The sequence below is a fragment of the Procambarus clarkii genome, chromosome 19, assembly GCF_040958095.1.
Source record: "Procambarus clarkii isolate CNS0578487 chromosome 19, FALCON_Pclarkii_2.0, whole genome shotgun sequence".
NCBI lineage: Eukaryota > Metazoa > Arthropoda > Malacostraca > Decapoda > Cambaridae > Procambarus > Procambarus clarkii.
The window spans coordinates 34,145,367-34,169,512 of NC_091168.1; the positions used below are offsets into that span (position 1 = coordinate 34,145,367).

At 46.5% G+C, this 24,146-nt stretch overlaps 1 protein-coding gene across 3 annotated transcripts in view; it reads right to left on the bottom strand.

The window, feature by feature from the left end:
* Positions 1-24,146, bottom strand: part of LOC123757461 (RNA polymerase II-associated factor 1 homolog) — a 38,591-nt gene that overhangs the window by 5,980 nt on the left and 8,465 nt on the right. For all 3 annotated transcript variants that reach the window (XM_045741099.2, XM_069327265.1, XM_069327264.1), the window contains 6 exons: positions 19,886-20,063; positions 16,679-16,828; positions 14,308-14,555; positions 7,132-7,374; positions 5,721-5,923; positions 2,712-3,024 (listed from right to left, as the gene is read on the bottom strand). In XM_045741099.2, the coding sequence (XP_045597055.2) occupies positions 2,712-3,024; positions 5,721-5,923; positions 7,132-7,374; positions 14,308-14,555; positions 16,679-16,828; positions 19,886-20,063 (1,335 nt within the window). The remainder of the gene's footprint in view (positions 1-2,711; positions 3,025-5,720; positions 5,924-7,131; positions 7,375-14,307; positions 14,556-16,678; positions 16,829-19,885; positions 20,064-24,146) is intronic.

Sequence of the window (24,146 nt, forward strand, 5' to 3'; positions counted from 1 at the left end):
GAACATAATTGAATCAACAATATGCACACCATATTTTTGAGTACAGCGATGATTCACTCATTTTATTATATAAATATATCACACTACACACTATTGAATAATATTACAGCAAAAAAACTACGAAAAATCAATCAGAGACATTGAAATAATTAGGTAATTATCTCTTCGTGGCAACTCCGGCCTGACAGCTGGCGATCAACAGACCGCCTGGGACGCACGCTCAGTCAGCGCCTATTTTTTGCCAGAATTCCCCGCACTATAGCCAGCAATATATGCCACTTAGAATTTTTTAATTATTTTTCCTGTGATCAGTGAACACAAATTAACAGGTTAGGAAGAAAAATAATTTTTTTTTTTTTTTTTTTTTGGTATGCACCTGTGGGTGTCAAATGGTATATGGCTATGTGCCATTTAAGGGTTAAAAGTCCCACCAAGGTAGCTACTTGTCTCCACTTGGTCGGAGGGACACTGCCCTTGTGTGAGAGGAACTACTTTAACCCTTAAACTGCTCAGCAAAAGAGGCAGGGAAGCAAAAAATATTTGAATTATGTAAAAATTACTTAAAAATGTTAAAACAAATCTCCAACTTACTGCCCTCAGCATCATGAAACTTTCATCAAAATATTTTCAGAAATTGATTTTAGACAAATATTTAAAAAAAAAACACAGTTGAATGTAATGAAACGCCATTTTCTGGGTGAGACCCGGAGGCTCCCCGGAGCTTATCCAGGCTGATATGCTAATGTCAGACTTTGGCATCAGTCATGTGTATGGAGTTCTATGGGCCTACCAGGGACAACGAGCCAGAACCTGGCCCCCTCAGAGAGGCAAGGGGAGCAATGGCCTATAGAAACCCCCGTGTGGTTGGAAGCATTCTATGTCTGCCATCGACCAAGTTAGGCACCCAGAAAGCTAAGCATCCCAAAACAAACCCCTATTCTGGTTAAAATTGCTACCAAAAGTCGAACTAGTGGATAGAACTCCCCCAAACAAAAACGAGCAAACTAGTACACTGTATGATGTCACATGTCGCCGCGCTGCTGTCTGAGCAGCTTCCCCCCCTCCCAGGGAGGGGAAAGGGGGAGCCCCAGACCCCCCGCGCCAGCTATCCACACCCCAGTTTTGAGGCTGGATGTCAAAACACGTGAAAAAAACGCCAACCAGAGGGAGGGAGGGAGGGATGCCGGGGAGCCTCCAGGTCTCACCCAGAAAATGTCATTTCATTACATTTAACGCTGGTTTTCTGGGGGAAGCCCCGTCGGCTTCTCGGAGCTAACTACCCACAGAGGAAGAAAAGAAAAGTAGCCAACAGACTGTGACCCGAGTGATTTGCCCAGGAGAAGAAACAATCCAGCTCATGGGTACAGGAGCCAAAAAGTAGTAAGCAGTAACATACATAGCCGGCTTATTCAATGAAGACAACGAACCCAAACGGCAACCCAATTGGGCTACAAGTAGCCCAAGCAGGCATCCCGGATTAGGAGCATGCAAAGATAACGAGCAGTGCCGAGACAGATCACAGAGAGAAGAAACAATAACAATACTGTCTCCACTTGATTATCCGGACTATATGGGAATATAGCCGGATAATCACGTGTTCCGGATAATAGTACTTTTTCACCTACGAGTCCAAAACTAACCATTTCCAACTATTTTTATACTGCAAACAACATAATTTGAATTGCCTTGCCACATATAATTATTAAATATTCAACTAGAAACCTCAAATTATCTTGTTGTTGTTCGTCTTCTTGATTGATGCCACACATCTTGAAGTTAAAAATTCTTGACAATTTATGTAACCTATACTAACACAACACTAAAATTAACACTTAAAATTACAGTACAGTTCATTAGGCAAGGTTAGATTTGACTACCAGCTGCGGAAGCCTCACTTGTTGAAGGCGCTTGGCTTGCCTGTAATGCCTCACTACTTAAAAGCACTTTGCTTGATTTTCGTACCATATAAGAATCAAGTGTAGCTTGCCTTCTGTGTTCACTGGCCAGTTGTATGATCAGCTCTTTTGTTCACTTCAGGTACTGATACATGTTTCCAACTTCTGGATGAGCACAATTGGATGAAAAATTTATTAATCCGTCAAGATAGGTCATGAGTACAGTATATTATGTGGTCATTGGTGTTGGTTCTTCACTGCCTTCTTCATCCTCCATCTCTACGTCGACCTCACCAGTAATAGACTGGAGAATCTCGTCTTTACTCATCACACCATATCCTGGGTCATTGGCATCTTATTCAAGTCAATCAACCACATCCTGTCTTTCTAAGTTTTTGCCGGCATTTCTGAACATTCCATGGATTTCATCTGTAAACTATGCTACCTCTTAACTGCTTGGTGACCAGAGTTATCAGATTAAAGGAAACATGCTCAACCATTTCTGTCTCAATCAGGAATCAAACCTCAGATCCTCATAGTGTATATCTCTGGTACTCATCTCATGGTAGGTGATGGTAGCAATTCAGTGGTGGAATAGAATTGGAAATGGACTGTAGTGTAGTGGTAGGCAATTTAAATGGATGGAAGTGGTAGGTTAACTATAGTGGGAGGTGGTGGTGATGGTATTGCTTATCTATCTGAACTCAAATATCATCTGTATATCATAAATACAAAATTGTAATTCCAGCTAAAGATAAGATTTATCCCGACTGACTATGGTTTCTGACGCCCAGTGTTTATGAAGTGATTACATACCTTGATTTAGACTTGCTGCGGGACTTATTGCGGGACTTGCTCCGAGACTTATTGCGGGACTTGCTACGAGACTTATTGCTGGACCTACTGCGTGACCTGCTTCGAGATTTACTGCGGGATTTACTACGGGTCTTGCTGCGGGACCTACTATGAGACCTGCTCCGTGAGCCACTGCGAGAATGACTCCTTGAGCGAGAGCCCGATCGGCTGCGTGAACGAGAACCTGACCTGCTGCGGGCAGGTTCCTTACTTCCTGATCTTGAGCGAGATCGAGATCTCTCACTGCCTTCATCATCGGATCCTTTGGCACTGCCTAAAAAATAATGAAGAAATTTATCAAGTACTAGACAGATATCAATAAACACAAGAATTAACAAGATATGCTTTAGCTGCAGGCATTCGAGAAAGGCATCCTTAGCTCCCCTATGCTGGCAAATTTTATGATATAAACTATTATGATTCAATATTCCTAAGTTATTTGAGAAACTCACTATACAAGGTATAACAAGGGATCTTGAATGAGTGTATAGGGTATGACTGAGGGTATGAGAGAGTGGAGTCAGCGAGGACTCTGGGTGTAGATGTGTGGACAGGAAATTCCTATGTCATTAATATTGTGACATGTCAAAATTAATGGGTACTTGAGTCCAGACAAGTCCTTCAAGACAAGGGTCGCTATGTGTGGCTGGCTTGAACCAAGAAGCTACCTCGTGGGTTTGGTAGGGGTAAAATGGCTTGAGATTCATGTTCATATACCATTATAGCATGGGTGCAGATTTTTGTATACAGTATAAGGTCTGTAGACTTGAAATGGATTTGTTATCGAGACCTGGGAGAGCAAGCTAGCTGTCAGTGGTGGTGGCAGCAAGGCAATGCCTCTGGAAACCAGGTAGGACTGTCACCACAGTAGTCATCCACAGAGTTATGAGGTGAGAGGTGTAAGAGTTTGCAATGTGTTTTCCCGTGAAAACAAGAGCGTGCAAGAATATACAGTGCCATACAAACACCTGGTGGAGTAGAAGTGCAACTGTAGTAAATTAGAATCCACTTATGTTGGTGGAGTGGTTAGGCAGTGGGTTCTGTGTATTGTTGGACTTCATTGTTAGTATTAATTTCATGTTCTAAGTGGATTTGTGAAGCTTGAAAGTCAAGTAGAACTGTGGGGAATATTCCACTGATGGTGAAGGATTTGGTGAATGAGGAATTATATTTAATATATACCATAGTGAAGGAGGGTTACTGTGAGCCACTCACTTGATGGGGATTAGAGCACCTCACTACAAACCATCAGACATGGTAGCTCTGCTGGCCTCGCATCCTACCATGCCTTGGTATTCAGTTAATGTAAAGATATACCCTGAACTCTGTTAACTGGAGTGCACATGTCTCCCCAGGGGGTGGTGAAAGAGGACATCTTTGTGCATGTCTCCAGAAGGCTTCTAAAGGCGGCCACAGGAATATCCAACTTTGGTGTCGAGTGGTCTCAGTAAACCTTTGTCCATTACTAGGCAAATCAAGTCAAGTAAGGCTATTATACCCTCAGGTTTGTTGGCCATCATATCCTAGAAATCAGCAACTCAGCTCAGGCTCTAAGTGCTGGGGACATATAGCATCAGAAATGTATCAAGTAGCTGGCCTAGGTTGTGTGCTGGTGTAGGGGTTTGGCTAATGATTAGTCTCAGGTTATCTTAAGGTTATCTTAAGATGATTTCGAGGCTTAGCGTCCCTGCGGCCCGATCCTTGACCAGGCCTCCTTTTTGTTACACATCACCAGGAAGCAGCCTGTAGCAGCTGTCTAACTCCCAGGTACCTATTTACTGCTAGGTAACAGGAGCATTAGGGTGAAAGAAACATTTTGCCCATTTATCTCCGCCTCCACCGGGGATCGAACCCGGAACCTCAGGACTACGAATCCGAAGTGCTGTCCACCCAGCTGTCAGGCGCCCTGTGCCTGACTAGCTTTTGCCTAACAAAAGTTGTGAACAATTCCTTTAGTATTTCGCCATCTGTGAATTTAAAAGCAATTCTGAAGTTAGAAAGCGTACTGTCTAGCTGATATTATATCGTTTCTCTCCAGGTGTTCCACCCATTTAGTTTTAATTATTTTTCGAATATTTTGACTATTACACTTATCAATGATACAGGTCTATAATTGAGGGGGGTCTTCCCTGCTGCCACTTTTGTAGATTGGAACTATGTTAGCTTTTTTCCACCTATCAGGTAGAACTCTTGTACATAGGGATTGTGTGTGCCACATTGGTGGCTGACACCTTTCTTGCAATCTATACTCTCACCTATATGGTGACAATTAGCCCAGAGTCCAACACCGTTGAATATTATGTTGATAGCCTTTTCACTACTCTCTATGATTGTAATGGGGTATACCTGATAAACCAATCATCAATTGAAATATTATCCTGTGTTATGTTATCAGAACTAACCCACACACCAGAAGATGAGACGACGATGTTTCGGTCCGTCCTGGACCATTATCAAGTTGATTGTCTTGACTTGATAATCACTTGATTTATTATCAATTGATATTGGTCAAGGATGGACCGATTCATCGTCGTTTCCTCATCTTCTAGTGTGTGGTTTAGTTCTCATATCTTCAAGCCACGTTATTGTGACTCATCATCTGCGTGATGGTGCAAAGATGATCACATGTTAATTACGTGATCTATCAAATTATTCAACGCACACATACTCTTGTAAATAAAGAGACTTGTATGAGGAAATGACTTGCAACATGAGGAAAGACTTACAATAAGACTAAGTAGAACAAATAAAGGTATTTTTACAGATAAAAGAAGCAATAAAATAAACAATAGTTGCCATTCGACTAAATTTACCAATAACAAAAGAAACTTTAGCTCTTAGATCATAACTAAGTGTTGTAGTTTTCACATAAATATAATGAAATATTGATCAGACACCTTTTGCAAAGAACAATAAACAAAACCATAAAATATTCCTACTGTTGATTTCTAATACATAGATGAACAGTACCTTTTTCATTCTCCATCTCCTCCTCTTCCTCTTCTTCCTCCTCTTCCTCCTCCTCCTCTTCCTCTTCACCCGGAGGCTCGAGCATTTTTTCTCGGAAGCGTTGACTTTTGTGCTCCTGTGCAATAAGGGGCCGGTGACGGACAACCAATCGAGAGTTATTAGGCTGCTGACCTTGCTTGAGGCGACGTTTGCTTAAACGCACTCTGTTCAAAAATAAATGGATTTGACGAATAAACATCAGAGCAGTACAATGGAATCAAACTTGCGTCTATAAACATCTCGGGCACAATATTTATTCACACATTCACGTTTATTGTGCAGTGTATTTAATGTCACCTTGGGTGTTCAGTACATGATAAGAATATTAGAGAAAGATGCAAAACTAGGGGTATGGGCCTAATATCTCTAGGAATAATATGGTAAATTTGACACAGTGAAAGTGGAAGGTACATCCTTGGAAATTTTGTAATTACCTATCTTATGATACCAGTACCATACTGCAATATTCTCAAGAAAAAAAATAAGTTTTAATGTAAAATACTATACCATTTTAAAGGGTAAAAAGTGCCAGGTTAACCTTTGTTAACCTCTGTTAAAGTTAACCTCTGCTAGCACTAACACTCCGATGATGCTAAAATGCATCATCCGTCTCAAATTTCTCAATTTTTTTTTTTTTTTTTTGCCATGCAGTGTACAAATAGGTTATCAGGAGACCAACAAAAGAATCAGGGGGCCATCCAGAGATCACCTCAACCAACCACCCATCACACAATCCTGAAGAGACTATAGGGACCCCATCCCTCCGCTATTTCCCGGTATCGGGCAGCCGTGGCGCACCCGATCCCACGATCGTCGTCGCCCCTAAATCAACACAACAACAACACCCATCACACAAGACAGTAATAGCTCTCCTGGTGAATATTTTCACTGTGCTTTGCAAATTATCTGCCCGAAATGTATGACAGTTATATATATTTCTTGTCACAGCGATATAAACCAATCACATGTGCACATTTCCATATATTCTTTATTTTTGTTGAAACATAAATGAGGAATGTTGAGATTTTCATAAACATTTGTATATTTAGTAACATCATTCATTATCAAATCATCAATACCCATTTAGTTGTGCATCTATAGTCAAGAACATTAAATTGCCAACATTCCGACACCAGATTTATAGTTACTGTATAACTCAAAAACTGAGAAAACGTCAAACATTTTAAGCCTGACAAAGCAGGACCTTATGATGCCCGGAATGTTTATGATCAGGTACACTCAGACAAGTCAAGACATCAGTGTGTCAATTACAATACCATTTCCACATTCTAATACTGTATTTACATCTATCAAGTACTTCCAGTGTTTGCTTTCTAAAATTTGAATTTAAACAAATTTGTAAGACACTCACCTCGTCTCTAACTCATTGTAGAAAACGCCATCATTACGTATAACCACAAAGTAGTTCTCTTCATAGCCTTTGGAGGCTTTATTCTTTACATTCCAGTTGTACTCACGAGCCATTACGTAATCATACTCATCGTCATCCATGTACTCGACTCCTTCATCAACGTCGCGCTTCCTCTTCTTAAGTGTATCGTCCGTGGGCAAGAAGTATGCCACAAACTGTTCCCCAGATTCATCCATCACACCCCTAGAAAGACACAAGTTAATTGTATTAAACATATATATAATGAACAGTAGTGTGGAAAGTCTAGATTCTCTACTCTAACTAATGAACATACAGTACATTACATAATGAGAATGGGTGTGACTAAAATGAAAGTCATTATCTATTCAACAGAAAGTATATTTGACACAAAGTAAAGACCAAAAAAGCAACAGAGAACAGACTAAAACATAATAGAAGATATTAAAGTTTGAAGGCATATTCCAGAACATAAATAAAAAATGTAACATCACTGACCACTTTGCTCACCAAGTAGGAGAAACAGATACAAAATTTCTGCATAAAATTGTTCAGCAAGACAATGTACTTATCAGGAGAAAGCTTTAAGTCATTCTATATCTATAAAATATAATGTCTGTCTGTCTTTTTCCAAAGTAGGCAGTCAAATGCTTGGGGTCAGTCTCATCCAACTTTTACAAGGTAACACATGCGGGTATGCGAGCGTCAAGTGCGAGTTGAACCACCTTGATGAAAGGGAACAGTAGAACAACAGAAGTACACTTACATCGCATCAGGCTTGGATACTCGTGTGCATGGGACATAGGCTTACAGGTTCCAGAAGATGTGAGAAAATGTCAGCACTGTGGAGAAATGCCCTTACAGACCACTGGATCATTATCTAACACAGTGCACAGTTACAAACCTAATAAGATTTCAACTTAGATTCAACAGAGCAGAAAAACTTGTTAAACACATGGGGCAAAATCTTACTGAAGTGACCATACAAGTCATAAATACTCATACTCTGCCTAAGTAAAACAGAAACAAGCAACACTTAGTGGGCCAGCCAGAGGGTTAGGGCCCATGCAGGAAAAAAAAAAAGAAGAAAAAAAAAGAGGCGAGTTGGGGTAGGTCACAATGCCACCCATTAAAAAACCAGCATTGAATGTAATGAAATGCCATTTTCTGGGCGAGTCCCGGAGGCTTCCCGGAGCTATCCAGGCTGAATGGATATGTAAAACTTTCTGGCATCACTCAAAGTGCTTGGAGTTCTTGCCTACCGGGGACCACGAGCCAGAACCTGGCCCCCCCTCAGAGAGGCACGAGGAGCAATGATGGCCTATAGAAACCCCCCATGTGGTTGGAAGCATTCTATGTCTGCCATCGACCGGGATAGGCACCCAGAAAGGTAGGCGCCCCAAAACAAACCCCTATTCTGTTGAAAATATTGCTACCGAAAACTGAACAAGTGGACAGAACTCCCCAAACAAAATTATCAAACTAGCATGATGTCATCATGTCTGTGCAAACCCCCCCCCCCCCTTCCCGGGAGGGGGAAGAGAGAGAGAGTCCCAGACTATCTGCGCCGGCAATCCAACTGACAGTTCTTACTCTATATGTCAAAATAAGCGAAAAACACCGCCGACCGGAGAGAGGGAGGGATGCCGGGAAGCCTCTGGGACTCGCCCAGAAAATTGTGTTTCATTACATTCAACGCTGGTTTTCTGGGGGGAGCCCCGTCAGCTCCCAGGAGCTACCTCACCACAGATAAGGAAAATAGGGAATGATCTGGGACGCGGACGCCACGCGCCCTAACCTAAAAAACCCAGACCACAACAAAACAACGACCCAGAAGACCCAAACCCCAGAACAGGAATGAGGGAAGAAAAGGAACGCAGTTAACAAAACGTGTCCACAACCCCAGAGTCCAAGACGCGCAGAGAACAGCAAAAAACCACAACCGAACAACAAAGGAAGCACCCCCCCTGCCTGACCAACCAAGCAGCAACCCAAGGACCAAAACTAGGAGAAGAAAGAAAATAGACCACCCGGGCCAACAACCAGGATGGCACCGGAAACACAAGAGCAGGGCGGAGGCGAAACAACGCCCAAGACAGCAAGCTGAACGGAGCAGAAGGAACAGCAACACTGAACGCAAGCTGGAGCGGCTCCGTCAGCACCACCCACGACGAGGCGACAGTACATGGACCCAAACGATGGTCCTGGAACAACCCCGAAGGGAAGACGAGCCAACCCTATCAGAGACCGAAGGACCCTTCGCAGTGATAGGAAAACCGGAAGGACTGCCAAAAAAAAAACACACCGCCCCCGAGACGAAGCATGCAGGTGGGAAACCAACAACGAAGCCTCCAGTGCCCACACAAGTGATAAGAAACTAGAGACAAAAAACCGAGACGCGAAAACTCAAGGGGAAGAACGAACCAGCCCTGTACAGAGCTGGACCGATCCACAAAAAGAGGCAGAACCACGGTAAAACCCACAGGACCGGAACCGAGTAAAGCAGCAGGTCTCGCCAAGGCAGGCAAAACCAAAAGGAACAGCCGCCAGGGAAATAAGGAACCCAATCCCAGCGAGCCAAAAAGGAACCAACCCAGGCAACCAGAAAACGTCCCATCCGGGAGGAACCCCTCCCCCAGGAACCCTGAAGGACCAACAAGGTCAAACACCAAGGAGCCAGGGCCCAGGCACAGGCCAACGAGGAAAAACGAGCACCACGAACGAAAGCGCGAAATGCGAAGCAAAAAACAGTGACCCCGCAATCAAAAGGAGCAGCACGACCAGCTCCAGCAGGGAAGAACGATGCACACGTCCCGAAGGTGTCCAGAAGGAGAACTGCGCAGGATGTGAACCGCAAGAAAACAAAAACACACATTCCGGAAAAGGAACAAAAAAGCCAGAGCCAGGACAGGAATCTCAGCTACCCGTCCCAAGAAAAGGAACCAGTAAGGCAGGAGCGGTGGACCGAAAGGCCACAACCCCCACAGACAGTGTAACACAGAAGCCTGCAGTGAGATACAAAGAAAACGTGAAGAAACTCAGTACCAAAACAGAACACTGGGGTAGTCCAAAAGGAGGGAACTGAACATGGACAGAGGCACACCCAAGAACCCAACATCAGTATAGCCAATAAGCACCGACCCAGATACACAGTCAAGTGTAGCATAAGAAAAGGAAAAACGGAAATAGGCAAGGAAAAACCCCGAATTTGGACCAAGTAGCAGCCGGCAACACAATGTACACGACCCACCACCAAGTGTGTAGTGGAGGGCACACACACACTGAGGGCCACCATGGATATCAGGGTGCAGCCAGGCACCGAAGATAAGCAAGGAATGAGTGTCCAGAGATCAGAGACCAAGCAATGAAGGAGGACACAAAGAAGGACCGAGGGAACGAAGGAGTGTCCACACATAGGGATAAGACCCAGGTGCTGAAAAACGAAACAAAAGGCACCAAATTGCGGGGCATTGCCCCACAGGACAACGAAGAATAAGATACACGGACAAAGGAAAGGCACTGAAGACACACGCAAAGTGTCCAAACAAAACACAACACCCAACACCCCCATGAGGAGCCATCGACGCAACCCTGCCAAGCGGGGAAGTGACAGAGCAAACAAGGATAGTGTAGTGACCAAAGGTGGAACATGCACAAGGAGACACAGGAGGAAGCTGAGTACCCAAATGACCCACAGACATTAAAGAGAACCTGAGCAATGTCAGAGGAGGTAGGAAATGGAATGCACTAGGAAGCGATGCGGAAGAAGCAGACTCCACACACAGGAGCAATGTAGAGAAGATAGAGCCCAGTAGGCTCTGGAAACTGCACACCCACCGAACGACAGTAGAGGGGCGAGACCAAGAGCCAGAGCTCGACCCCTGCAAGCACAACTAGGCAAGTACCCCACCGAAAGTCGGGAACCAGCACCTGGCCGACAGAGTCGCCAGACAGGACAACCTCACCTGCAGAGCAGAGACACGACCATGCCACAACACAGTCGAGCAGAGTAACATACCAGGAGCACCGTTAGTGGTTTGCCCAAAACGCCATGCGTACTAGAGGCTGTAGGCATTGTATGTACTGTTACCTGAATAAAAGGTTGAAATCGAAGGTGAAACATTTCTAGAGGTGCGCGCCCAGTAGAAGACGAGGTGCAGTACAGAGGTGGAAGTGGCGCCACGCTGAGCCACCCCACACCCGGAAGCAGAGAAAAACAATGAAGTGAAAAACCCCATATATAAAATCCAGAACACCCCCAGCATCTAGAGAGCTATGACTGGAGAGAGAAAACGAGCAAGAAGCCATAGAAAACCGTGATGAAAAACGCGAAACACACGAGTATACCGCCCAGAAACAAAACGAACACCCCGGCCCCAGCGCACGAGGTACGAACCACACCACCCGTCCACTGGGCGGTGCGGCTCATACACCAGGCGAACATACACATATCGTACACACACATAACGTACAGACACATCGTATATGTGTATACGTATCATACGTATACACATATCGTACAAACACCAGGAAGGCGTACGCAACAAATAACTTTCCAATAATATTGGAAGGTACGAAGAGGTTCGCGAACCAACGAGAACCACGACAAGCAAGCACAAATGCCCTGAGGTACATATGGACAAAAATACACCCCTGATCAAGGAAGACACAGGTACTCAGATACGAAGGGAACGGTATCGTGACGTAAGCGCGAAAAGGGTGAGGAAAACGGGGGCGAAATACACCCCCAGGAATGACGGGACCGACGGACCCGAAGGGACACGAAACCGAACCCAGGAAGGGGTAGACCCGAAACCTACACAAACGCAGAGGGGGAAGGAACAACCCCACTCTGAGGCACTGCCAGCCCCACACCGAGGGTATAAAGACCCAAGCAAGGCAAAACGGGGCCGAGGCCACCCAGGCAACTCCTCCCCGAACCCTGGGAACTCTAAGTACGGTAAGACCTGGGGCCGAGTCGCACCCCCAAAGCCCCAGCTTCACAAGGAAGAGCCGGGGCAGCCGTACAAACACTAAGGAAGGGAGCCCACTGGTCAGACCCACACGGCATGGCTGGAGGAACAGACTCGAATACCTCTGCCGCCACCCCGGAAGAGGAAAACCCCCCCAAGATCGAGTCTCAACCCAACCAGACTCTGCTCCAACCTCGAAACCCGCCTATGGTTTGGAGCCGGAAGCAAGGGAGGAAGTGTGCACAACAGAGGGGGAAAGGACGAGGAGCGGAAGGAGCCAGAACTGAAGTGACCCCCACCCCAAGTCCGGACCCCAACAACCAAAACGGGGCAGCCTCGGGGCATCCGGGGCCGCAACCAACCAAGAGCTTGCAGCAACCTACCCTTGCACGCAACGCCGCAGCCGCCTGCACCCCCTTATCATGACCAGTGGCCTGGGTGAACGAGAACACGTACAGACAACACCAGTCGCACGCCTCCGGGTCATAAGAAACAATGACCCAACAGGCAGCATGGCAGAGGCACAATTGGTGAGTGTCACCCTGAGACAAGGGGACAGATCGTCAAACTCGCAATGTGCGAGGGGGGGACTCGGGGGACACATCCATAGGACCACAGAGCCCCCATGGGGTTTTCCAGGGCCATTAGCTTTGGTTACACGCTAAGGGAAGCCCAGGCAGGGTACTGCGAACCGGCGCCCAAGTCTACCAAACTTCTAAAAGCTGAACTCCCGGGATGTGTCCACTCACAGGGGCCAAGCGGGGAGGACCACCCAACAGAAAATATCTAAATAAAAACACCTAGAACAGTAAAGGGGGACCATAAAGGCAGACCTCCCCCCTCACCAGGCAAAAACAAAACTAAAAGAAAAACCTCGCAAGAGGACAACGTACTCAGGCAGAACAGAGCCTGCCGCTGTTATTGGTGAAAACTAGCTGTGCAGCACCCCGCGCCCCTACCAGTGACGAAAACTACCACCTACCCCCACCTACCCAGAGACAAACAAGGGTAACAATACCCCAGCCGACTCCAAGGGCGGCCCAGTACCGAGCAATAAAGGAGACAGCAAAGGTAGAACCCAAGGTGACTTGTGGAAGGTGGCCCCAAGCCCCAAGGGCAGCATTTACAGGGGACCTAGGGAAGAGAGCCCTAGGCACATGCAGCCTGAGTACCGTGGAATCTCACTCCTGGCTCACACCCCACCGGTAGACAGTCCACACCACAAGGCACAGAACCGAGACAAAAACCAGAGCCAGAGGCACTCGACCGCCCAGTAATTCCATCAGCCAAGAACTGCCAGTTGGATCGCTGGCGCGGATGGTCTGGGGCTCCACCTTCCCCCTCCCAAGGAGGGGTGGGGGGTGCGCAGACGGCAGCGACGTGATGACGTCATGCTAGTTTGATAATTTTGTTTGGGGAGTTCTGTCCACTCGTTCGGTTTTCAGTAGCAATATTTTCACCAAAATAGGGGTTTGTTTTGGGGCGCCTACCTTTCTGGGTGCCTATCCCGGTCGATGGCAGACATAGAATGCTCCCAACCACAGGGTTGGGGGGGGGGTTTCTATAGGTCATTGCTCCTCGTACCTCTCTGAGGGGGCCAGGTTCTGGCTCGAGGTCCCCAGTAGGCAAGAACTCCAAGCACTTTGACTGATGCCAGAAAGTTATACATATCCATTCAGCTTGGATAGCTCCAGGGAACCGATGGGGCTCCCCCCAGAAAAAATGTTATCTGAATCTATAGCAACCCCTTGCAATTTTCATCAAGTCTTAAATAGAGGATGTGTTTTTTGTAGGTTTTTTACAGTTTTTCAATGCTAGGAGAAGAGAGATGAGGAAGGATAGGATAGAGGAAAAGAGATGAGAGGGGATTAAAAGGGGATGAATGGGAGAGAAAGGGAACAAGGAGAAGATTTCGAGAGAGGAGGTAAAAGGGGAAGAGAAGGAATAAGGAAGAGGAGGGGGTGGAAGAGACATCAGGCAAAGATGGGTACCCTGACCAAATACGGCTATATAGCACTAGGAAGGGACGTGAGGAGAGAAAGCCGAGATATGACAGAATGAAGGAACAGCGCCCAACCATTAGGCCATAGAGGATCAAATACTGACCCTGCAAGACTGCTGATGTACCAACTGGTCTAAGTTGACGGCCAAACAGTTAATTAAATTACAGTTCGGTGATATTTACCTAATCATAGCCTGAGACATTTCTTCAAGCTGAGCCGGCATGGGTCTTCCCACTGGTGCGGGATCCGAGTCAAAGATGACCTGAGCGCATGGATACTTCCAAAGATCAAAGTCTGGGTATATTGGTAGTTCTTCAACTGCAGTCACTCCAGGCTTGCTGTAGTGATTCTCAAGAGTAATCTTAACATCTTGGAAGGTTTTTTCAATGGCCTCAAGTTGGCTATCACGATCAGTATAAACATTCTCCTCCTGGAATAGAGTTGGAACTATTAGTTATAACTACACAAAGTATTGCCTTTGAAAATGTAAAATGCTTTAAAGGATTACACTTATCATCATCAACATTTAAGTGATACGTGTAGCACAGTTTTTTAATTATTTAATCATGTACAATTACTGAAATATTGTTTATATTTTTAAACAAATTAATACCAATTTACTTCAAGACATTTCATCTTTTAGCTTGGGAATAAAAACCCAGCACCGAACATAATGAAACGCATCTGATGGGTATCCTCAGTGGCTGCTGGGAGCCCCTACCAGAAGTCAAAATAAATGATACTGTAATCAAATTTGAAGTCATTTAATCTTGAAAAAATTCTTACGTGGAATTATTTTAAATTGGACAAAATCTACGAGGAACTTACATAATACATTCTTATATAATATATTAATGTATTGTGTATTAGTGGTATTAGTGTATTATGAATGTATTACACATTATATAATATATAATACATTTCTCCCCTCATCATAACACAACTGCACAAATTAACATACCGGGTATATAATTTCACAAAATATAAATTCCATCCAGAATATAATCCATATTGTCACATTACACACCACCATAGGTAATTCAGTACAGACAACAGTAATTAAGAGTAAAGTGTTTGGCATTATCACTACATTTTAATATACAAAATATATATGTAACGTCTCCCTTGATTTAATTAGTCGTAACTTGACCCAACCATTGGATGGATTTTCTAGTGTCGAGAATCATTTCTTCCATATTTTTGAGGAAATACTAATACATGACCTAATATAGGAAATCCAGGACCCCTAGAGAATTCAGTCGAATCCCAGATTGTGCTGCTTTTGAGCATGTCGTGGCAGAGTTGTTTAGGGCGTATGCTTGGGAGTACCCAGTATGAAGGTTTGAATCCGCCACGACGGCTTCTACTGATTTTCTCAATCATGACAATATTTTTTGACACTATATTTTGGTCCCAAAATATTAATACTTTGCATATTTTATTTTTGTTCTGTAAAATATTGAACTCTTAAAAAAAAAATCAATTTCTGTTTGCATCAGTAGAGGAAGGCATCAGCTGCTTCACAGCATTGCTGTCCTTCACCTTTAAAACCTGCAGATAGCACTCACAGAAACCAACAAAGTTATCTTGACGACTATTAATTTAATCGATTACGGTTAACAGAAAAATGCAAGGTGATAATGTCTGATGGAAAACAGAAAAGGAAAAGATTGCTTAACCATAAACATCTTACACACAGTGCACATCTAGGTAGCTTGATTCAACACTATAGATTAGGCTCCAGGACATACCGAAATGTTGTCACTTTAACTGGGGTGGGTTATTTATTTTCACTCACATTACTGTGACATTGCACACTCTTGCACTGGTAAATTCCAATCCATTCCAATGAATATATACAGTACTGTACTTTATTCCCTAAAATGGCAGTATATGCTATTTAGCCATTTGGTCAAAACACAATCTGGCAACCTGTCCTCCTGTTTATATAGTAAACTATGTGCACCATAATACAAACATTGATGTACCAAATAATTAGATAGTAGAATTCTATACAATTCACTATATAGAGTCTGAAAAAATGAAGCTAAAAAACAATTTTAAATATTCCTAGGCATAGTACATATATCTTGAGGTTATCTTGAGTATCTTGAGGTTATCTTGAGATGATTTCGGGGCTTTTAGTGTCCCCGCGGCCCGGTCCTCGACCAGGCCTCCACCCCCAGGAAGCAGCCCGTGACAGCTGACTAACACCCAGGTACCTATTTTACTGCTAGGTAACAGGGGCATAGGGTGAAAGAAACTCTGCCCATTGTTTCTCGCCGGTGCCTGGGATCGAACCCAGGACCACAGGATCACAAGTCCAGCGTGCTGTCCGCTCGGCCGACCGGCTCCCTATACTATCCGGCCGACCGGATAGTATACATACGTATGTACTATATTAGGCCTCAGATAGCATGTGTTAGGTCTAGGAAGGTTAAGTTCTGTTAAGTTTGTTTGTCTTTGCAACATAAATAGAAAATCTTTTCCGGTCTGTCCAAATTCAATACTGCACTGTATATATACACGTGTATTGAATTTTAAAATACTCACTGAAGCATTTTTCCTACGTGTGGCAAAGCCAACAGTGGCCTCAATTTTCTCATTAGTCTGTGGCTGGAAGCGTGTGGGCTCAGTTGAAATGTATTCAGTTCGACGTAACCACGAAACATTGACATGATGATGCCTGGAACGTTTTGCATCCTGTAAAATAAAACAATCATTAAACCTTTTATAGACTCGTCCTATAACTGCATCTTCACTTGAAAATAATATTTTAGGCAAAAAACCAGCGTTGAATGTAATGAAGCGCCATTTTCTGGGTGAGACCTGGAGGCTCCCCGGAGCTTACTAGGCTAATATGCTAATGTCAGACTTTGGCATCAGTCATGTGTATGGAGTTCGATGGGCCTACCAGGGACCATGAGCCAGAATCTGGGCCCCCTCAGAAGAGGCAAGGGGAGCGATGGCCTATAGAAACCCCCGTGTGGTTAGAAGCATTCTATGTCTCCCATCGACCAGGTCAGGCACCCAGAAAGGTAAGCGTCCCAAAACAAACCCTAATTCTGGTGAAAATTGCTACCACAAACCGAACAAATGGATAGAACTCCCCTAAAAACAAACGAGCAAACGATCATGACGTCACAAGTCGCCGCACTGCTGCCTGTGCAGCTCCCCCACCCCCAGGAGGGGGAGCCCCAGATCCACCGCACCGGCTATCCACCATCAGTTCTGAGGCTGGATGTAAAAAAATGCAAAAATACATTGACCGGAGGGAGGGAGGGAGGGAGGGAGGGATGCTGGGGAGCCTCCAGGTCTCACCCAGAAAATGGCTTTTCATTACATTTAACACTGGTTTTCAGGGGGAAGCCCCTTCGACTTCCCCAGAGCTAACTACCCACAGAGGAAAATAGAAGGACTTACCCGGGAGGCAGTCGCAGCTCACTCCTTAACTCGAAGTCGAGACCACTGGCTGCAACCGCCGACCCAAAATGACACAGGTCTGAAGAGGCCTCGGAACGTGCATGAGGCAACAAGCAGCCAGGACCCTGTTTGACCACCAAAAGCCCCGTGCCCGAATGGCAGCCCAGGACACAGTGCCAAAGACGGCAGCATGAGCAGCGAACGTACAAACGTCATGGGCATGGGGATGGGCCGCAGGCTGGCTAGCCTGAAGAACTCTGTGGACAACCTGGGAGACCCGCACCCGCAAACAGGGAAGAAAGGAAACCGGATCAACCCAAAGCACGTCCCGGACACAGAGGTCGCGGCGAGCAAAGAACGGCAGAGGGCCGCAACTGGACATAAAACATGATGAACCACCGGCCTAACCAACCAAGCATCAACAACCCAAGGACCCCTCTGGAGAGCAGCAGCTTCATTCCGTGCCGGAAAAGGAGACTTACTGCAAACGAACAAACCTATCACCACGACCGAAGGAGCAGAAATCCCTGCCCCGGAGGAAAGCATTAAGCGCACCGACCCAACCCCCAGAGGCTAATGCCAACAGGAAAAGAACCTTTGAGAAACAATCCCGAACTGAAGGGGCCACAACAAACCGAGGAGAAGAAAGAAAAAAAGAGCACTCTGTCCAAAGACCAGGACGGCTCAGGTGGTGCATGAGCATGCCGGAGGTGAAAACGTACGAGACAGCTTGCGAAACGGCGCAGATGTAACATCAATACCGAAAGCAAACTGAAGCAGCTCTGCCAGCGCCGCACAATACGAGGCGACAGTATGTGGCAAGCTGATGACCCCGAACCACCACAAGAGAAGGACAAGACCACGCCAACAAAATGCAGCTACCAAAGAAGAGACAGAAGGAAAAGGAAGGACCGCCAAAAAAAAACCACACTGCCGCCAAGAAGAAGCACACAGGTAAGACACCCTCAATGAAGCCACCCAAACACCAACAGAAGGTGAGAGACTCGAGGCAGAACCAAATCAGCCCCACCATGGACCAAGCGAGCCTGTGAAGAGGAGGAGCCGCTGGAAGATCTCGGGTGCGACCACCAAGCCCGCAGAGCCGGAACCCAAACTGGCAAAGGAGGAGATGGAACATCTGCCGTACAGAAAAACTTCCCAATGCCAGCAAGCCCCCCAGGAGATCAGAGGCTATGGCTCCAACACGAAGGGCAGTACTTACAGGGAACCTAGTGAAGGAAACCCTAGGCGCATGCAGCGCGAGTACTGGAGAATCACTACCAGCTCACGCACCACCTAGAAGACAGACACCACACTCCCCCCTCCCCCTTTCCCCTCCCGGGGAGGGGGGGGGGAACTGCGCAGACAGCGGCGCGGCGACGTGTGACGTCATGATCGTTTGCTCGTTTCTTTTATGGGAGTTCTATCCACTTGTTCGGTTTATGGTAGCAATTTGCACCAGAATAGGGGTTAGTTTTGGGACTCTTACCTTTCTGGGTGCCTGACCCGGTCGATGGCAGACATAGAATGCTTCCAACCACACGGGGGTTTCTATAGGCCATTGCTCCCCTTGCCTGTTCTGAGGGGGCCAGGTTCTGGCTCGTGGTCCCCGGTAGGCCCATAAAACTCTATACACATGACTGATGCCAAAGTCTGATATTAGCATATCAGCTAAGTAAGCTATGGGGAGCCGAAGGGGCTCCCCCCAGAAAGAGACAAATAAAAATCATGTACCCTTGGGCAATTGTGCAGTATGCTCATAAGCCCTACCAAAGGGGCCTACCTGGAAGAATTATTATTAAAACCTATAATGCATTCCTATGGGAATACTGTACAGTATAAACATCCAAGAAATTTGTTTAAGATTTTTTTGTTAGCACGGATCATTCTAAATGTTATTTTATTTTCAACAGGATTTCTTTTAATTTACAAGTTTTCCCAGATGAACCACAGCTGCCTGTTCTCATGATTTGACAAGCATCAAAATTTAAGTGCCCATACATAAACAAATCTGTTAGTAAGTTTATACCATAGTAAAGCCCTTATTAAATATAAAAGCGCTATTTTGAGTAACATCTACAAATAAAAAGGAAGATTAGAAACAATTAAACAAAGAAGTAAAATTTTAGGGAAACCGTAATCTGGATTTTCATAGCAATCCCAACTAGCATCTACACATTGTTAAAAATCCAAATTTCAGAGTGGAAATCTGACGGGTGGATTTGATTCGTTATTTAGAAGGATCCATTATATAGAAGTCCTGATTTTCAATGATGCAGTGTCATTGTACTATTTACTTAACAAGCTAACTACACGAATTATCGTAATGTGCCAAACCTGTGGAGTGAGAATGTCATCTTCAAGCAATCTTTCATCTGTTGGATGCAGTTGTGCGCCTGGGACAGGTGTGTACGCCTCTGGATTAATAAGATCAATGGTTACGCCTAAATCATGTTCTGTCAAAACCTCATATCGGTAGTTTTTCTCAAGAGAAGTCTGCTTATAACGTACATACCTGAAAGTCAAACTGGCCTTAGTATACAGAAGTAAAGTACTGTATTGTAAGAGAAAATAGTGACATTATACGATGAGATCACACCTGCGTTCCTTGGCTTCCCCGGCGTGCGCGCACACACCCACATTACCTACTACACTACCTAAAAAACCAGCGTTGAATGTAATGAAACGCCATTTACTGGGCGAGTCCCAGAGGCTTCCCGGAGCTATCCAGGCTGAATGGATATGTATAACTTTCTGGCATCAGTCAAAGTGCTTGGAGTTCTTGCCTACCGGGGACCACGAGCCAGAACCTGGCCCCCTCAGAGAGGCACGAGGAGCAATGGCCTATAGAAACCCCCTTGTGATTGGGAGCATTCTATGTCTGCCATCGACCGGGACAGGCACCCAGAAAGGTAGGCTCCCCAAAACAAACCCCTATTCTGGTGAAATTATTGCTACCGAAAGCCGAACGAGTGGACAGAACTCCCCAAACAAAATTATCAAACTAGCATGACGTCACTGCCCCCGAGACGAAACGTGCAGGTGGGAGACCAATAACAAACCCACCTGTGCCGACACAAACGACGAGAAACGAACACCACGATCGAAAGCGCAAAACGCGAATCTAAAAACAGCGACCCCGCAACCCAAAGGAGCAACAGAACTAGCTCCAGCAGGGAAGAATGATACACGCATCCCCGAGGCATCCAAGAGGAAAACCACCGAGGACGAGAACCGCAGGAAAACAAACACACCCGGTCCGGAAAAGGAACAAAGAAAAACTGAAACCAGGACCGGAACCCAGCAAACCCGGTTCCAAGAAAAGGAACCAGGAAGGCAGGAGTGGCAGACTGAAAAGTCCACACCCCCCCCCCCACAGACAGCGCAACCCGAAGCCTGCAGAAAACCACACAGAAATCGCAGGAACTCGGTACCAAAACGGAACACCGGAGAAGTCCAAAAGCAGGACGTGGAACATGGACAGAGGTCCACCGGAGCACCAAACAGGATAATCAAGAAGCACTGACTCAGATACACAAAAAGTGTAGCATGGGGAAGGAAAAACTGAATTATGTAAGGAAAACCACGAATACGGCCCAAGGAGCGGCCGGGAAGTAACGCACATGACCAACCACAAAATGTGTAGAGGAGCGCGTACATACCTGAGGGACCTTACGGACAGCAGGGTTATCTTGAGGTTCTTGAGAAGATCTCTCCCTCGGCTATGTGAGGGTGCAGTCAGGCGCTGAAAATAGGCAAGGAAAGTGTCCAGACAGGGAAAAGACCCAGGGGTCTACAACGAAAACAAAAGCACCAAATGCGGGGCAGAGCCCCACAGGACAACAAAGAACAAAAGATGGACAAAAGGCACTAAAGACACATGCAAGGTGACCAAACACCACACCCAACACCCCAGTCAGGAGCCATCGACGCAATCCCACCAAGCGGGGAAGAGTAAACAAGGATGGAACAGTGAACAAGGGTGGCGGAAGGAGTAGAGTATCCCAAGAAGATACTCGCTCCAAACGCATGAGCCTAACTAGAGAAGCAAAGCTCTACAAAGTGGAACTCAAACCGTTCCGTACGTCAAACAAAAAGTCCTGCCAACCTGTGGGGAACTGAGGCTGGGGAACTGAGGCGGCGCCCAAGCATATAACCAGCAGAGTAGCGAATAATAACTAGTCTACTGGCAAATGTGGTCTAGAACAGACATTTGAGACACCGTACCGACACTCAGTGCGCCCAACCCGCACCATTGCCTGCCAACGATCACCCACAACTACTGTATATGCAACAAAAGATAAGTAGTTCCTTAGTGTTTGTGTTAATTGACCAATCTCCACGAAACAATAGAAACTGGGATAGTGGCACACGCCACCCGTGCGGCACATTGTGGGCACAAAACAATGGGCATAAAAGGGATAAGCTCAGAATCAGGAAAGACCGGAGGAATGACCGGCACGGTAACAGGCCCGATGATGTGCGGAACCAATTACCACGTAACGTGGTGGTGGGGCCCCACTATTGATGCAAGGGCGGGTTGGACATGTAAGCGAGTAGGAATGTATGTTAATCTTCTTGTTTGAGTAGCTGTTCACTTGAGACAGTTAAGCAAGTCCCAGCTGTGTCTGGGTACAAGTGACAGGATGAACAACCCAGCGGGTTTTCCTCCTATTGGGGAGTGTTGTACATGCTGCTATGGCGGTGTGTCCACTCACAAGATGAGTGGCGCTGCCCAATAAACTCGCCCCTCAGAGCAAAATTTAATTTAAATTAGTAGCTGCCTCACCCGGGCCAAGAGGCCCTCCGCAGGGCCATTGTACTTATGTCCGTATGCAGGTACGCACAAGGGGACACAGGAGGTAGTGAGCACCCAAAAGGAGCCACAGACACGAAAAAGAACCCGATTAATGGCAGAGGGAAAGGAAGCCAAAAGCACCAAAATGCCATGTGGAGGAGGCAGACGCCACTCACAGAAGCAAACAAGAAGACAGAGCCCAGAAGGCTAAGGAACGCCTAGACCACGCTGGGGTAACGCCTAGACCACGCTGACTCGAAGAACGTCCATGGCCAGGAGACCATACGTCCGGCAACGAAACGAGTCGGCAACGACTGGCCAATCCGCGAACAGAGCAATGAACCGAGACAGCTTTCTGCCAGGACGCAGGACACACCCTGGACATGAAACTCACGGTTAGCCAAACCCCGAGAATCCAGCAAACGAGCCACTCTAAGGAACCAACCCCAAAGGTCAACACCTAAGAGAAACCCTGTGGTTCCGGCAAGAACCGCCAGAGAACAGTCCGAATGGAGCTGAATGGCAGAGCACTGAGTGACCCAAACCCTCCGAAGCGCAAACCAGACAGCCATGAACTCCCGAACCGTGCTGTAAGCCCGACGGACGGACAGACTCCACCATCCCCGGCCGACCTGGTGAGCACTGGTCACAAAGCCCCAGCCGAGAGATGACCCGTCCATGAACACATCGAGCGAAGGCTCAGGAGGTGCCAAGGCATGGAACTCCAAAAACCCCAAAGAGGAAGCTGGTGACGCAGCACCAACACAAGATCCCCGGAGGAACGAACCCAACGATTGCAAGAGGCGGAAGGGGAGTCTCCGAAGGAACCAGCCAGACATCAAAGCCAAACCCGACCCCGCGGACAGACCAGCACGTCGAAGTTCAGACTCCCGCACAACCGCTCGAGCAACCCGGGACCCCCTCATGAACAGCCGGAGGCGGGACCACAGCCGCAGTAACACTTCTGGATGGAAAGACAAGGAGTGGCCCAATAGCCCTAATCAAGGCCCAGGTCCGAACCCGGGACAGAAACAGATGGAATGGCCTCCAGATCACCAGGAAACCAAACCCAGCGATCTGGAAAGAACCACACCCCTAGCGAGCAGACAAGAGGACCGACTGGGAGCCCACACCAGCCAGTTGTCGAGGTAGGCCAAACACCAAATCTCAAGCAGACTCAGACAGGGCACCAAGATCCGGTAAAGATGAAAAAAAAAACACCAAGTGCCAATAATTGACCTGGAGGTCCAGGGCCACCATCCAGGCACACGGCCCCAACAGAAGCCGGACAGGAGACAACAGTCCTCCGAGGAGGGCATAGAAACCAGGGCACAGACTGAAGAAGTCCAGAAGAACTGCAGATTCGAAGGCCCATGTCTGCAAAAAGCAGACGAGAATCCCAGAAGGATGGGGCGGATCGACCACGCCCAACACACCCACCAAGGTAACATGACGAAGCACAGGGGAAGAAGCCCACCCCGTCAGCTCTGAACCTCCCAAAGGGGAAGAAGCCGTCCACCGCCGCCACCAGAGGGCGGAAGACAACCAAAAGCGCCCACCAACAGCAGGACCATACGAGAGTCAACAGAGCAAGCTGCTCCCCCAGTGCCCCGTCAACAGAGAAGGGAACAGAGTCCCGTCCGAAAGAAAAAGTACATATATACATATCATGTATATACACATACACATACACACAAGGTATGTGACACACACGTGCGTATGCACACACACATGTGCACACACACAGTGTACCCATGTACATGCGTACACACACACATACACTTGAAAAGAAAATTACAA